Below are 15,212 nucleotides of genomic sequence, written 5' to 3'. Positions count from 1 at the left end.
TTTTATTAAAATTACAATTAGTGCGTTGAGCAGGAATGGAGTGTAGCAGAAAAAAGGGAACTTCAGGGCAAATAATGCTCCAGGTCTTACCTGTATTTATCCAGCCGAATAAAAGGACTTTTCGGGTTTTTTGGTTTTTTTTTTTTTTTTTTTTAATTAGTAAAAAAAAAATAAGAAGAGGGACTATTGGACCTCATTGACATTACGTTGTACCTGGCAAAAATAAGATGTTTTCTAAAGCGGGGCAATTTTCCCCCGTTTTTGTGCCACCGTGATGCCCCCTGGCCCCCGAAAGCCGCGCACAAAAACCACATATGTACCCGATCAGATCATTTACACTTGGAAGTTTCGCATTTCACTTTCTGTTCACTACAAAATATTCTTTCACTGCATGCGATTTCAACTTGATCGCCGATCGTCTGGACTGGGGTTATGACTGCAAGAGGACACGGGAACACGGTGGAAGGAAGCTCTCCCATAAAAAAGGCTTTCCGCTTTATTAATCAACAACGCTAGGGGAAAAAAATCACAAAGTAGAGATAGATATATTAACTGATTCCTATCAATTTATCACCTTGGGGTTTTGTTGTGATTTTTCTTTTTTGTTGTTTTTTTTTTTCCCTTTTCAGATTACCCCCCCTTCAAAAAATGCTTAGATGGTCTAATTTCTATATTTGTCTATGTAACTTTTTTTTTCTTCCCTCGAACTGATTCCTTAATAAAGAAACACAAATCCTTGTCAACAAGCATATTTATTTTCTGTGTAACATAAAACACATTTATCGTGGGAGATAGTTGAACACGGTATCACTTCCAAAGAGAGTTCACAGACATTTTTTTTCCCACTTCCAATACTTACACGGCATATCCAAATGTTCACAACGAACACACCGAAACACATTGTAACATACAATTTGTGAATAAACTTTAGCCAAACCTTCAAGACGGATTTATACAGAGTTCTTAACAATACATCATGCTACGAAGTTTCCAAATTAATTACATACTTTCCAATTTATGACATGATCTTACAAATGAGGTTCAAGACGAATATAAATGACAAAAAAATTACAATATCTACTATTGCAGGAAAATCAATGGTATTACATATTAACACTTTCAGATAATCAGGACAAACAGTTTGTGGTGTTTTTTTTTTTTTTGTTTCTTTTTTTAAGGTGGTTATATGATCATTTAAATTCACTTTTCAAAGAACACTTTCAGCTATATTAAGTAAGATCAACACAGAGTAAGAAAACGGCCTTTAGCAGAAGCAGCTGAAGGTAGAAGCCAACGGGAGATATTAAACCGCTTTGTACAATATTGGCGTGTGTTTGCTTCCTCTCTCGGAATAGCAAAGAATCGAGAACAAAGATATATTGCAGCATATGGTTTTCATTTATAATTGCTTTGGAATAAATATATTATTTTAAATTTAAATATATTCAGACTTTTCGGTACCAAATTCTATGCCAAAGCTATTGATGCGTGCTTTTCGAACGACTACACTTACATATCTAAAAGCATTTTGCGATTCACATTAGTAATCTTGTAACATCCTTTTGACTACTAAAATACAGTATACTTTCGAAGATAGGTAGGCAGAGCAAGATATATAGGTAGGTAGTCTGGAAAATAGGTAGTACAAATAATTGCTGTAGTTTGTAGTGGTTTGTGGAACATTTTCCCCCCCTTAGTTGCTGTTTAACCTTTTGTTAGTGTAGCTGTTACTTGTGATACTTTTCTAACAACAATTAAAAAAAAAAAAAAAGAAAACAAAAAGAGAAGTGCAGAGCTACTTATTCAAAATTAGGTAGTTTTTTCTTAATGTGAGCCTAATGCACTTTTCCCCTTAAACACGATTGGGACTATGGAGTCAGGTAGTTACTTCGGAAGGTCATGGTTTACTATCTGTGCAAGCAGCAGTTCTCCCCTTGAAATGTCCCCTGAAGAAGCCCACCCAGGTTTGGGTTAATGAAGAAAAAAACCAAACTGATGGTAAGATGCTCTAAGGAGATATTACCGAAAAGTTCGGCATAGGGCAGGTTTGGGGAATATGGGAGAGCGGAGAGAAGGCTGGAAAGCCAACCCAAGAAATGTTTTCATGTTTGCAAACGCTCGCTTTTAAGATGATTATTAAAGGGGACCTTTTTTTTTTTTTTTAATAAAAACAGTAAGTCTCTCTTTTTTTTTTTTTTTTTTTTTTTTTTTTCCTTTAAAGGGAGCTTTTCCAACTGTCATGTGCATACACTATTCTAAGAGATCTCTTCCTCGGGTGGGACTCCTTAGTCTTCCTCCTCTTCGTCTTCTTCCACTTTCTCGACAGAGGCTGCAGCTGACGTGGGCTCGTTGGGAGCCGGGGTGCTGGAGCTCTCCTCCTTGTGCTCCTTCTTCCACTTCATCCTCCGGTTTTGGAACCAGATTTTGATCTGCCTCTCCGTCAGGCAGAGGGCATGGGCGATCTCTATCCTTCGCCGCCGAGTCAGATAACGATTGAAGTGGAATTCCTTCTCCAGCTCCAGAGTCTGGTAGCGGGTGTAGGTCTGGCGCCCTCGCTTCCTATCTGGACCTGAAAACAGGCACACACACGGCCAGGAGTTAGACAAGAAGAGAAGTGGAAAGTTTTCTCTTTTTATTTTTCTTGCTGATTGTTTTGATAAATAAATAAATAAATAAATAAATAAACAAAAAAGTGGCCGAGCCAGAGTGAACGATCCCCTTCTTCGACTTCCACCCGCCCCCCCACTTTGCCCTAACAAAGACATTTCAGCCATACGACCTGCCCTGCTCAGGCAGGGCAAAAATTAAGTTGCTCGAGACCTAGAAAAAGTGAAGAGAAAGCATTCAGGAGAGGAGGTGGGGGAGGAAATTGCTTTTGGGAGGAGGAACTTTTCCCCCAGGCGATGTATTTCCCTAAAACCTTCCAGACTTTCACGTTTCGCAAGGGGAAATAAAAAGCTGGAAGGCTGGGCTGTATTTATTTTATTTTAATGTCGTGGGCTCCCCCCACCCATCCCGCCTGGATCATAAACAATACATAGCATTTAGCTCCAGAAGAGAGATCTCCATTTTCACACACACACACATACACACACATACACACACACACACACACACACACACACTCGTGCCCCAGCCCCCTCCTCCCCCCTCCGTTTTCCTGTTTAGTACATTTCTATAGATCCTTATCTCCGTGGAAAGGGCAGGGGGGACGAGAGTGGCACGTCTCGGCAACGCGGGCTGGCAAAGTCCTCGACATGCCGTCCCTCGGTCCTAAACGCCTCCGTCCCCTCCGCCTTACCCAGCGAGTGGGATTTTTTTTTTCCCCAACTTCGACAAGAGGGTAGGGGAGACGCTTATCCGTGGGGGCTCTGGGAGCCCGCAGCCAACTCTCCGCTTTTTCATAGCAAACAGCGCAAATCAACTCAATGCTAAAATTCCATAGCAAATGGAGTTAAATAAATTTACGAGGCTAGAACCCATTAATTGGGCAATAAAAAGTTTTATGATACTCATTTACATACAATGCCACGGGCTTTCTACGCAATGGCGCCTCGGCTATAATTAAAACCATAAAGGCTGTGCTGACAGTAATCCTGGCGACACGCTTTGCCTGGCTGCCACGGCTCCGAGCCCTCTCCGCTCGCCCCTACCTGAAGACCTCATCCAGGGGTATATCCGGAAATTAGGCTCAGCCTGGTTGTGCAGGTTGCTTTCCTCCGCTTTCTCACAGCTGGGTTTGGTTAGCTCATTGCAGAGGACGGGAATGTTCTGATCAAAAGAGGAACAATGCAGGTTGTAGGCATCAGAGCCCAGGCTGTATCCGGAAGAGAACGGGCTTTGATATATGGTACTGTTCACATTGTACAAGCCGGGCATGGAGGAGGCGAAGGCACCCGCGCCTGGTCCATAGCCGCTTCTCTGGGAGTTGCTTGCAAAGGAGCAAGAAGTAGGCTCCGCATTTTGGAAAAGAGAAGCCCCCGCCGTATATTTGCTAAAAAGCGCATTCACATAATACGAAGAGCTCATAATTTTGACCTGTGATTTGTTGTCCGGCAGGCTTCAGTGTCGGTTTTACGAGGTAGCGTGATATATGATAACATTACACCCCCAGATTTACACCAAACCCCATTTTCTTTTTGGACCGAGCTGCCCCGCAGCACGTGACCGGTCATGTGACGCCGCCCGCCAATCCCCGCCCGCCTCACAGGTGGTGCCGGCCGGGGCCCGCCGGTGCCCGGCCATGGACGGGCTGGGCCCGGAGCCGCCGCCGCCTCCGCCGGGGCCGGCAGCGCCCTCCAGCCGCCGCCCGCCCGGCCCCGCGCCCGCCGGTGCCCGGCCGTGGACGGGCTGGGCCCGAGGATGGGGCCGCCGGGACCGGCAGCGCCCTCCAGCCGCCGCCCGCCCGGCCCCGGGCACGCCACACCCGAGCGGGGGGGCTTGGCAAAAATCAGATTTTTACCCTTAAAAAAAAAAAAAAAAAATCAAATTATTTGTATGTGTCAGGGATAAAGGAGACGGATCACTCCCCCCGCATCCCACGCTGTTTTCTAGCAATGACAACAGGGTTGGGCACCCCCCCATCCGCTGCCGAGCGCTTCCCAGCAGTCAGCCCCGGGGGGGTGAAAAAATCCCAGTCAGCCTCCCCGAGAAAGGAAAGGAGAAAAAATCCAAAAAAACCAACACAAAACCCCCAAACAAGCAACGACATTCAACTAAACAAAAAAATCCCACCCTACAACAGAACGCACAAAAAACCCCTACCACCCGCCACAAATAATGGCAAAAAAAAAAAAATTAAAATTGAGGATTCAACTTTTTTAATGTCTCAAGAAGAAAAAAACAGAATAAGCCGAAACTCTAGAGTTGAAGAAATCGCCTGCAAATGGCTTCAAATCGCCGCCGCCTGTTTACTGCCCGAGTTACCTTTCCGCCCTACATACCTTGCAGTCCAGAGCGTGAGGCGGCAGCGGTACGCTGGCATAACGGGGAGAGTTGCTGCTTTTCTAAACACTGGGATCCCCAACAATGCGAATGGCTCTCCATTGAGGATGCTGCTCCGTGCCCTTCCTTTAAACGGATCGTAAAATGAGTTTCCTTCCCTCAGACAGGGAGTCTTGGTAAAGACAGCTTTTACTGCCTGCCTGTATTGCACATCATAAACTGGAAGAAGCACAATGGAATTGCCCCGGAAATTCTCCTTTCAATTATAGTTTGGTGCCCCGTGTACAAAGACTTTCTCACCAGTTAAAATTTTTCTTGGCGATATTTCGCACGGACCCTAAACTTTATGTTTTGCAAACGTGGAGCACCCTACCCCCCTGCACACCTCCAGCACGCACCCGCACACGCACCCGCGCACCCTTTGGCACCCTTTATGCGTGGTTATTGCAGCCCCACGAACACGGGTTACTGACAGAAGCAAGTCAATTCTTGAAAGCCAGATCCCTGAGATACTGATGCTTCAGAGCATGCAGATGTGGTGGATGTATGTAAATGTTTGCCAAGTGTTAAGTATGTGAAAACACAGTTATTATTCGCAGGCACGAGGGAGAAGCAGCCGAAAGAGCCCCTTCGGTTATTTCATCCAATTCACCAATATTAGACAATATCCCTGCGGTCGCAATCACGGCGCGGGAACACACCGGCAGAAGAGGCTGCTGGAAGGGAATAGAGGCCCAAGAACTTAAACGAATGCGATGCAAACAAGACGACGACCAAAAAGATCAAAGAGGCTGAAGTAGATGGCATTAGACCAATAAATTGCTCCTCTGGTGACAACATACCAAGATGCAAGAAAAAAGAAACAGCAAATATAACCAGTGTCTAGACTTAAATTTGGATAGGGTAGGACCAAATAGATTGTCTGGATAGCTGTATTTCGAGTTCTCTGTTTCTCTACAATTTGCACTTTTATGTATTTTTCTTCGCTTACCTGTGTTTATCGCCGCCACGTTTTTAAAAAATGTATTTTGCTTTCAGCTTATTTTTCCCTGCCAACCGTTTAGATTTATCTAAAAATCATTCACTGTATAAATGCTAGAAGGACTCCTAGATATGGGTCCCCGCCACTTTGTTGATTCCCTCCACCCTGTGCGAGTTAGGCATAACGCTGCTTCTGAAACACCATCTGAAATCTCTCGTTTTGTCTCTTACAGGATTAGCTGAATCCCCGCGCCTTTAAACGCGCTTTTCATTTCAACTTTTTTTTTTTTTTTTTTTTTCTAATCGAGAAAGGGTGAACAGGCGCAGATTTCAAGGTTTTGGTCATGGCAATATTCTCACACACTTTACGAATAATCCTTTAGGATGGATTAGTTTTTTTGTTTTTTGGTTTTTTGGTTTTTTTCCTTGTAAGCTCTGTACTACCCCTCTTTGGCACTGAGCTTTTCCGGGAAGTAAAATGTAGTGATAAAACGGTGCTCGTAAGTTATAAGCGACCTGGGAGCACTACATGATTATGGCTTGTGTACTAAGCAGTATCTTGATGTGGCTCATACTAGAGAAGATTTTGTTGGTTTGGAATCTGTTCTCACCATAATTTATCCACGATTATAATGGAACATGCTGTGCCAAGTTATTACTTAGTATGACGATGCATAAACACTTTTTAATTTCAGTATAATTTTACTGCCCAAGGAAAAAAAAAAATTAATCATAATAAGTTTAGCAATGCCATTGTAGACAAACATTTGATAGCAAGGCTCTTGTTAGAAAGCAGGGAGTGGCTGTTTGTCTTTATGCCTAGAAAGAATTAAATCTTTGAATCAGTGCGGGAAAAAACTGGCTCAGTGCATTCCCAGTGCTGAATTTCGATATAAAGAGAATGGCTTTCATTTAAGGAAATATAAGTAAGATGCAGAGAAAGTAGTACTGTTACAGAGTACTATGCAGCGATTTGTTTAGTTGTCTGGCTTAAACTTACAAAATACAACGTTTATACTTCAGCCCATATTTTATGCTTCCTTTCCTCCTGCATTTGTTTTCCTTCCAATTACTTTTTTCCCCAGTCTCTTTTGGCAATTGCCATCTGAAAATATTCCACAACTCCACACTAAGCCTCATTCTCAAGACGCGGGAGCCAACAAAAGCAAAGTGGGGGGAAAAAAGGAAAAAAAAAAAAAGAAAAAATAAGAAGAAGAAAAAAGAAAAAAGAAAAATAAGAAAACGATTCGAGGAAACAAAATAGACGGCGAGAACAAGTTAGGAATGACTTTGAGAGACACGTCAAGTTTGCAGAGCATCAGCCTTCTCACATCTGTGTAATATAATCACGACGGGTCCCACAGAGCTGAAATTGCTTCGGACACAAGCAGGGCTTTTTATTTGTATCAAAGACAGCTGTTGAAGAATTTCACCCGCCGGTAAATAATTTTCAAACAAGATTTTTGCAGCACTGCCGGTTACCCATTCGGCTGTCTCGGCCACGCGGAGCGGACAAGGGCATTGGAAAATCCATCGATTTGGCCCCAGAGCTCCAAGGGTGAAGCTCTTCGGGCGGTCCCCTCTCAGGCTGAGCCGGGGAGACCCTCTTACATCCTGCCCGAACCCTTCAATTCCTCTTTTCTCCCAATATTTCATTTCACGCCAGCCTTTCGGGAAATCAGGGTACCCTGTTTGCAGGCTCAGAGAAGGGCAAAAGTTTGGGGCAAGAGAGGAAAAAACAGACGAGCTGGCAATTCGGTGCCTGGGCTCCATCCGTCTCTATCGCATAGTAGGAAATGTCTCGGTATTTCGAGAATAAAAAATGCAAAGCCTATCCTTGGTGCAGACCAAGCTTTACTTTCACCACGAGTGCACTGAGCGTGGCCAGACGGCAAACGCCACCCTGACGGCTCTCGGTCGGCGGGATAAAACGGGGAAAAACTCCGACATAAGTGGGGAATAAGCGCCCTCAAACCTATCTCCCTTCGTCAAAACCATCTCCGCGCTTCCAAGCGCAGTTATGCTCCCACAAAGTCGACATTTTAGGAGCTGTCGGGGAGGCGGCCGAGCGCTTGATGGCGGAGGGCGGCCGGGCGCTGTTCCGCGGGCTCACAGCGCCACCTGCCGCCGCTCGGCCGCCACCGCAGCGCCGCCGCCGCCGGCCCGGCCCGCCGCAACCCGCGCCTGGCCCGGCCCGCCGGCCCGCGGCAAGATAAATGTCCACCGCCCAGCCTGGATTTAAGCACGGGAAGGCCAATAAAAGGTTGTTATTTCCGCTCTCTCGCTTTATCTAAAACAGCCAGACAAAACAAATGAAAAGGCTTTTGTAGAAAATCTTAATTGTGGCTGGACAGTTGTAAACTCATTAAGAGCCGAATTCCAGACAGTTTGCAGACCCGTCATTTATTACACAGTCTTAATGCTGATTCTTTGAAGTTGCCTCTGTCTGCAACAACAGAGGGCGTCCCAGCATCCCCAAATACTGGCTCGGGGATCAATTAGGGACTTTTTGTGTATGTGTGCACGCCAGAACGAGCTCCCTTTTGCTAATTAGAACTCATCAAATCTTACCTTGGAATTATTTCCTTTTTTCTTTTCTTTTTTTTTTTTTTTTCTTTTTTTTTAAGGTGAAGTCGACAGCATTTTTTTCCTCCCGCAGTTCTGCACGTCTGTAAACTTCTTGCCGGCTCCCTAAGTTTTGTCTTCAGCCCTGCAGCGTTTTACACCCCATAAACGGTTACAGCAGTCATTTTCTTTTATTGCACTGTAGTATGGCTCTGAATTTTCCTAACAACAACTTCTGCCAAGACCATAAGCATGTTCTGTCCTATTTTGCTTTCAATACATATACAAATAGACACACACATATATATATGTATGTTTTTATATATATGTGTATATATATATATATATATATGTATATATGTGTAAAGGTACCTTCATAAAACAAGAAGCATTTTATTGTTATTCGCCATATTTGCAAACAAGGCTCGGTGTGATGCAGAGCTGTGCTGCGATTCATGTTATGGAGGATATCCACTGTAAGCAGTAAGATGTCCGCCCAAAACAAGGGTAAATTTCAGCAAGCTCATAGACTTTGCTATTTTCTTTTGTTACTGAGCTTGGTTTGGCTTGGGGCGGCGGGGGAGGGGTAGGTGCAATGGGGAGGGAATGTATGGAAATCTTCCGTTCCGAAAAAAACATCCTTCTCTTTTTGAAAAATAAATACAATTTCGTTCTTTCTGCTGTAGACTGTTGCCTGCCCACCGCTTTCCTTCGGCTAAATCAGCGACTAAAATTGACACCATAAATTCGACCATAATTGTCAGTAAAATTTTATCTGTTTCTATATCTATCTATAAATACATATATAATCTGAGGCGCTAATAAAACGTGACGGGTTGTATTTATTCGCCACGGGACATTTAAAAGGGAAGAAAAATATAAAGGTGAAGGTAAGGGAAAGAAAAAAGTGGATGACGTTTGAAATAACATATTTTGAATGGACAATTATCTCTAGCAGGGAATTTGAAATGAACGCCCTGGTAAGGCGAGCCTTTCTCACATGGTTTGTGGAAGCACACTTAGTGCTGGACATTTTCTGGAGGGGGCTAATTAACAATCTCAGTTTAAATGTCGCTGTCTGAGCTGATTTACATTATTGTCCGCACTAAAGAACGTCGGACATTTTGGTTTGGTCCTAGTTCCCCCGCCCCGCCGGCGAGTTTTATTAAAACGGCGTGAGCTCGGCACCGCGCCCCGCTGCCATCCAAGGGGCTCCCTCCGCACACCGCTAAGCACCCGCTTACCAAATCATACCCGGAAAGAGGGAAGAAATCCCAACCCTCCGAGAAGCTGCGGCATTTAGGACCTGAATCTGTCCATTTCGGATAAAATTAAGACCAAATTTCCATCACCTGGGGGCCGCGTCTATAAAATCGTGGGTTTGCCTTGGCTGGAAAATAATACAGCTCCTCGCCTCACCTCTGCAGCTGCCCTAGCCCTGCCACTTCTGCTGGCGAGATTTGGTGCGCCACGGAAGAACTTCTCCTCAATAATGTTAAAACATCACAAAATATAAAAGAATCAATATCTTTTATTCGGCAAAAAGTTAAATATCATTTCAACACAACGATTTGGTCAGTAGGCCATGAGGTAACTGTTTCAAAATAGACAGTGTACGTTCTGCATCAACATAACTTCCCAGATTTTTTCTTTCTTAAATCGATACAAATTTACAATAACCAAATGTAGGTTTTTATAACGTATAATTTATTATCAATAAAATTAACCTTCATTACAATAGCCATCAAATCATTCGATTAAAATTCAAACATAAACCATAGGTAGTTACCCTTTTCACATATACGTATAGCTCCGAAATCTGCTAACTGCTCACTGGTGCAAAAACAATATTTAAGCTAGTCTGTTTATTTACTTTTTTTAATATATAGATTATATATACAACCGACGAAGACAGTACTATATATATATGTCAACTGTGCATACTAAAATGACTTGCTTCATATTTTGAGAACCGTAATTCCCAGACATCCCGAACGAACGTTTTTTCTACCTTTTTTTTTTTATTATTTTGCATTGGGATATATATAATATATATATTTTACAATCAAAGGTTAACTGTCTAATTATACAGAAAAGACTTAATACACTACAGAGCTATACTCTATGCAATTTTTATAATAAACAACCTGAGTTCAAATTGAATCCTAGCTTACACCATTACATCCGGTACAGCACCCAAGCACATAAATTGAGTCACAAACATAATTACCACAATAAAACACAGTGTTCAAGTATTAGAGCAGAGATCTCTCTGCCACGCAAAGAGCGAATAAAATTAACTACGTAAACTAAACTACACAGTCCGTAAATAGTTGTGCATTATGAAAAGGTAGTTTTTTTCTTTTTGTTTTTTCTTTCCATAAGTGAAGAAACAGGTAGATTTATACAAGCCAGTTAAACAGCCTTTTCGTGCTAATGCCCCCTTTTTCTTTCCTATTAGAAAATTAAAAGTCTTACTGTACCTCTCCTGGCAATCTGGCCTCTGTGACTATCATTGTACAAGCATAATCAGAATTTGCCAAGGGAAAAATGAGGCCTGGACCCAGACGCATTGCATGGCAGGGCTCGAGGGGATGATTTTTTTGTTTGTTTTAACTTTTTTCTTTTTTTTTTTTTTTTCTTTTACATTACGCATTTTCATTTTAACCCACGTGTCGCCATCATTCGTCCTTCGCTCGATCTTTGTTGATTTTCTTCATTTTCATCCTCCTGTTCTGAAACCAGATTTTCACTTGTCTCTCTGTTAAATTGAGGAGTCTGGCCACCTCGTATCTGCGGTCCCTAGTGAGATACATATTGAACAGAAACTCCTTCTCCAGTTCCAGTGTCTGATGCTTGGTGTAAGGGCATCTCTTTTTCCTGGTGGACCTTGCGTGGAGCCAGTTTGCAGCTGGATTATCTACAACGAAAACAACAGAAGTTCAGGCTGAGGGGGAGGATGGGAGGTGGAGGGAGGGGGCTGGGAGGGAAATCCACGCAGAAACAGCCCATCAGGTGTTCCGGTATTCGTGTTTAGGACGTGGCTCTCATTTCCCCAGGCACAGAGGCTCGTGAGGCACAATGGATTCCAAAATACAGACACATGGGGAGGTCACACGCAACCACACGCGGCAAAGCCCCGTTGCTCCCGCCTCCCCTCGCCTTTTTATTGTTTGGAGAATACAATTTTAAAATACTTTCTCCTCCTCTCTCTGACTCTAACTCCCTCTCCTTCCTTGCCTTCCCACACCTTAAAGAGCCAGCCCTGGGAGTGACCAGCCACAACAACATGTCATCGAAATTGTTTGTCTTTTTAATCTCTACCTTCTCCTGTGTCATCCCTGGCAAGACCCACTACAGCTGGCATAATTAAACCCTGGCCTTCTTAGGACCCTTATTCGCACGGCGTTAATCGCGATAATAATCCCAAAGCGTTCTGCCACCAATCTCGTAGTCCTGGGAGCATCCAGCCCGGGGTTTTCCACCGAGGAGACGAAAGGGGGAGGGGATGAACCAAGTAAACGGCGAGGTTTCTGTTCTCAGCCCAGCAATAACCGCCCTGGCCTGAGAGCCGTCTCAAAAAAGATCAGATTCACAACCAGTGCTTTCTAGGCACCCCTCTCCCCGGCGTCTGCCCACGCCTGGGAGTGCAGCGAGGCAGGAGGATGTGAGCACGTCCTGCTGAGTTTGCTGGGGTGGCAGGAGCGGGGATAGGCGGCTATTGCATTTCTCTCTCTCTCTCTGTCTTTTTTTTTTTTTTTTTTTTTTTTTTTTTTTTTTTTTTGTTTAGGGGATTTTTTTTGTTTGCTTTTTTTTTTTTTCTTTCATATTTTTTTAAGCTGCAGTTGTAGGGTGAGTTTTTGCTTTCCTTTCACCCTGGAAAGCCAGAGCCGTCCTATATCCCGTTCGAGCCTGGAAAAGGCGGCGGTGGCTTCTGCAGATGGCAGAGCCCGGCGGGATGGCGCAGCAGCGGCCGCCGCGGCCGGCGCTCGGCCGCGTAATTAGCCCCAGCGCCTCGACACCTCCCCGCGGCCGGCGCAGAGCCCTGAAGTCCATTACCCTTGCCGTCCCACTTACTTGGATCGATCTGCGGTTTCTCTCCGTTTGCCTCACTTTCTCCATTGCTTTCAGAGAATGCGCCTTCGTGGCTTTGCTTATCCCTATCAACTGGAGGAGAACCACAAGCATAATCAGAGAGAGACAAAGTGTGAGTGTCAAACGTGGTACAGTCAGCCCTCCTGGCCGCCAGCGGTTCAGGTTTAATGCCGTAATGCCTGCTGGTAGGTAACCCGGGGAAAGACAAGGAGCCCGGCACAGGCTCAAGCCACGAACGCATGTACCTGCCGTCGGGCGGTGCCACGGGCGCCTGGTGGTGCGCGTAGGGGTGGTAGACGGCGGGGACGCCGCTGGCGCCGGCGGGGTGCGCGGGGCTCCAGGGGGGGCCGAAGACGGGCGCCTTGGGCTGGAAGCTGCAGGGGGCCAGCTCGGGGTGCTCGGCCAGCGCCGCCGGCCGCGGCGGCGGCCCCAGCGGGGCGGGGGCGTAGCGGGGCGCCGCCAGCTCGTCCCCCTCCGGCACCAGGAAGGAGTCCACGTAGTAATTGCTGAGGGTCCCGGGAGCCGACATGGCGGGCGGGCGGGCGGCGGCGGACCCGCCGCGGTTCGGGGCTGCGGGTTTCACGTAACAACTTGGTGCTGGCGGAGAAGTAGAGTCAGTAATAAGTTGAGGGCAGCGCAGGCGCCCATTGGCTGCGCCTGTCACGTGGCGAGGGAGCAGAACAATAAAGTATAAATCAGTCCGCGGGCTATTAATGGGTCAGTGTTTTCCAGCCATAATTTTTATAGCGAGGCCATATGTTTTTATGCAAAGGGATATTTGAGTTATACGGCGGGGTTTGTTTTAATTGCGGCCAACTGAGATTAAAAGATCAGATTCCGTATTACAGCCCCCCTCCCCTCTTTCTCTCTTCCTCTCTCTCTCCCCTCTCTCTTTTTCTCTCTCTCTTTTTTTTTTTTATTTTTTTTTTCGTTTAAGCGGACTATTTTATATCAAAATTAATCATCCCATCAGTGGGTCGTGTTCTCCGCGAAAAAAAATCCCGCCACCCTTGTGATCGGAGACCTTCACATAAAATGATACAATAACCGAAGCAATAAAATAGCAAAATAGTAGTTGCGGTATACTGTATTTAAATATACATTTATTATATTTCATAAGGAGTTATTGTTTCGGGAGCCACGGGGTTGTTATTAAGTCAGTAACTATGAGCGCGCTCATTTGCATCGCTGTGTTTCACAGCAGTAAAAATTTACGAGTGCTTGGAAAGGTTAAATTATACTATTGTGTTTAGTTTGGGAACCCACTGTAAATAATACCGTTCCGTTCGGCTCAGAGCTGGCAGCGGAAAGTCAAATTCAACGTATCCCCTTTCCGAAAGCCCGGCGCAGAGCCGGCCCTCCCCGCCCGGCCGGAGAAGGACAGGGGCAGGCGCTGGCTCGGTATTTAGCCTGGCCCGCACCAAACTGCACTTCACCACCCCACCCGGCCGGGCATGGCGCGGCAGTGACCGAAACACCCTCCTCGTCCTCCCCGCTGCCCCTGCCCTTGGACCGGGACCCCCTCGCCGAGCCGGGGAGAGGAACCTGGGCTGGGCGGCGGTGCGGCGGTGGCCGGAGGGGAGCCGACGTCCTGGCCGGGAGGGAAAGAGCGCGGGCAGAGCCGGGCGGCGGTATTTATCACCACAATTAATTCTTCAACTATGCAGGGAAGCAGCGGGGGGAAAGGGGAGAAAATGCCCCGTCTCCCCTCTGCCGAAAGGCACCCTGCTTCTCCGGGCGGCTATCAAAGGGGCGCTCGCAGTCGGCCGTCCCGCATTCTGGTGAATCAAATTTATGTGCAAATATAGTTATTTATTTGCTGGCACCTCCTGTGACTGCAGGACACACGCTAGCGGCATCGGAAGCCGAGCGGAGGGTTACAATCCTCCGCAGAAGGAGGGGAGGGTGCGCGGGGGAAAGTAAGAGGCGGCCAGATCCAAGTCCAGTGTTAGGAATTAAAGTAGTGGCTGAGCTCTTGGCAAACATGCCTGCGACTCCCTGGTTTCTCCCTGGCGGATATTCACGCTGTTTATCCCCGTGGCTGGCGAAGGAGCGCGGTCACTAAGAAGCAGGGGTCACAAAAAATCTCCGTGAGAGGTTCAATTTACTCGAAATATCTTGTATTGAAAATAGAGCCCAGCAAATGGTAGGGACGACTGAATAATGATTTTAAAAGCGTGTAAATATTGTGCATGCGAAAGTGTGGTTCTAATTAATTTTACATCGCGATGTGGGCTGTATGTCTCCCTCTCTCTCCTTATTTCTTTTTCTTTTCATGTCTTCTCAACAGTTTAATCCGAAATCTTACAGAGGTCCTGTTTTAACACCGCTCTCTCCCACATTCAAAATTAGGAAGGCCCATAATGAAACTATTATCCCCCATTAGAGTTCGAAAATCGTGAAACAGTTGCAAGATCTCAATAAACAAGCCCGTTACTTTCTAACAATTTAAAAAATGCAAATAAAGCTCTCTCGGCCTTTTTTTTTTCTCTCTCTCTCCCATTGTATAGACACTCCGTAATAGAAAAAAATAATTGTATTTCTTTCCTGGAAAGACGGAACTCCACGTCATTTGTATTTATTATTAAGAGTCAGCTGTGGTGAAATGTGATTGTAGAACTTCCTTT

General features: G+C 45.5%; 2 protein-coding genes across 2 annotated transcripts; both read right to left on the bottom strand.

Annotated features, from left to right (window-relative positions):
• Window positions 1-733: 733 nt before the first annotated feature.
• On the bottom strand, window positions 734-4,172 carry HOXA7 (homeobox A7). Its single transcript, XM_079302361.1, has 2 exons — window positions 3,654-4,172; window positions 734-2,569 (listed from the first exon to the last, which is right to left on the bottom strand). Exons 1-2 carry the CDS (start codon window positions 4,027-4,029, stop codon window positions 2,286-2,288), a joined length of 660 nt encoding a protein of 219 aa, XP_079158487.1. The 5' UTR covers window positions 4,030-4,172; the 3' UTR covers window positions 734-2,285.
• A 5,829-nt stretch (window positions 4,173-10,001) lies between these two features.
• Window positions 10,002-13,372, bottom strand: HOXA9 (homeobox A9). The gene is made up of 2 exons (XM_079300477.1): window positions 12,568-13,372; window positions 10,002-11,410 (listed from the first exon to the last, which is right to left on the bottom strand). The coding sequence occupies exons 1-2, from the start codon at window positions 13,112-13,114 to the stop codon at window positions 11,172-11,174; spliced, it is 786 nt and encodes a 261-aa protein (XP_079156603.1). The 5' UTR covers window positions 13,115-13,372; the 3' UTR covers window positions 10,002-11,171.
• Between the last annotated feature and the right edge of the window lie 1,840 nt (window positions 13,373-15,212).

This window comes from Erithacus rubecula (genome assembly GCF_903797595.1).
Source record: "Erithacus rubecula genome assembly, chromosome: 3".
In the NCBI taxonomy this organism is placed as follows: Eukaryota; Metazoa; Chordata; class Aves; order Passeriformes; family Muscicapidae; genus Erithacus; species Erithacus rubecula.
The sequence above is the reverse complement of the archived record's forward strand: the minus strand, read 5'-3'. Positions and strand labels throughout refer to the sequence as shown.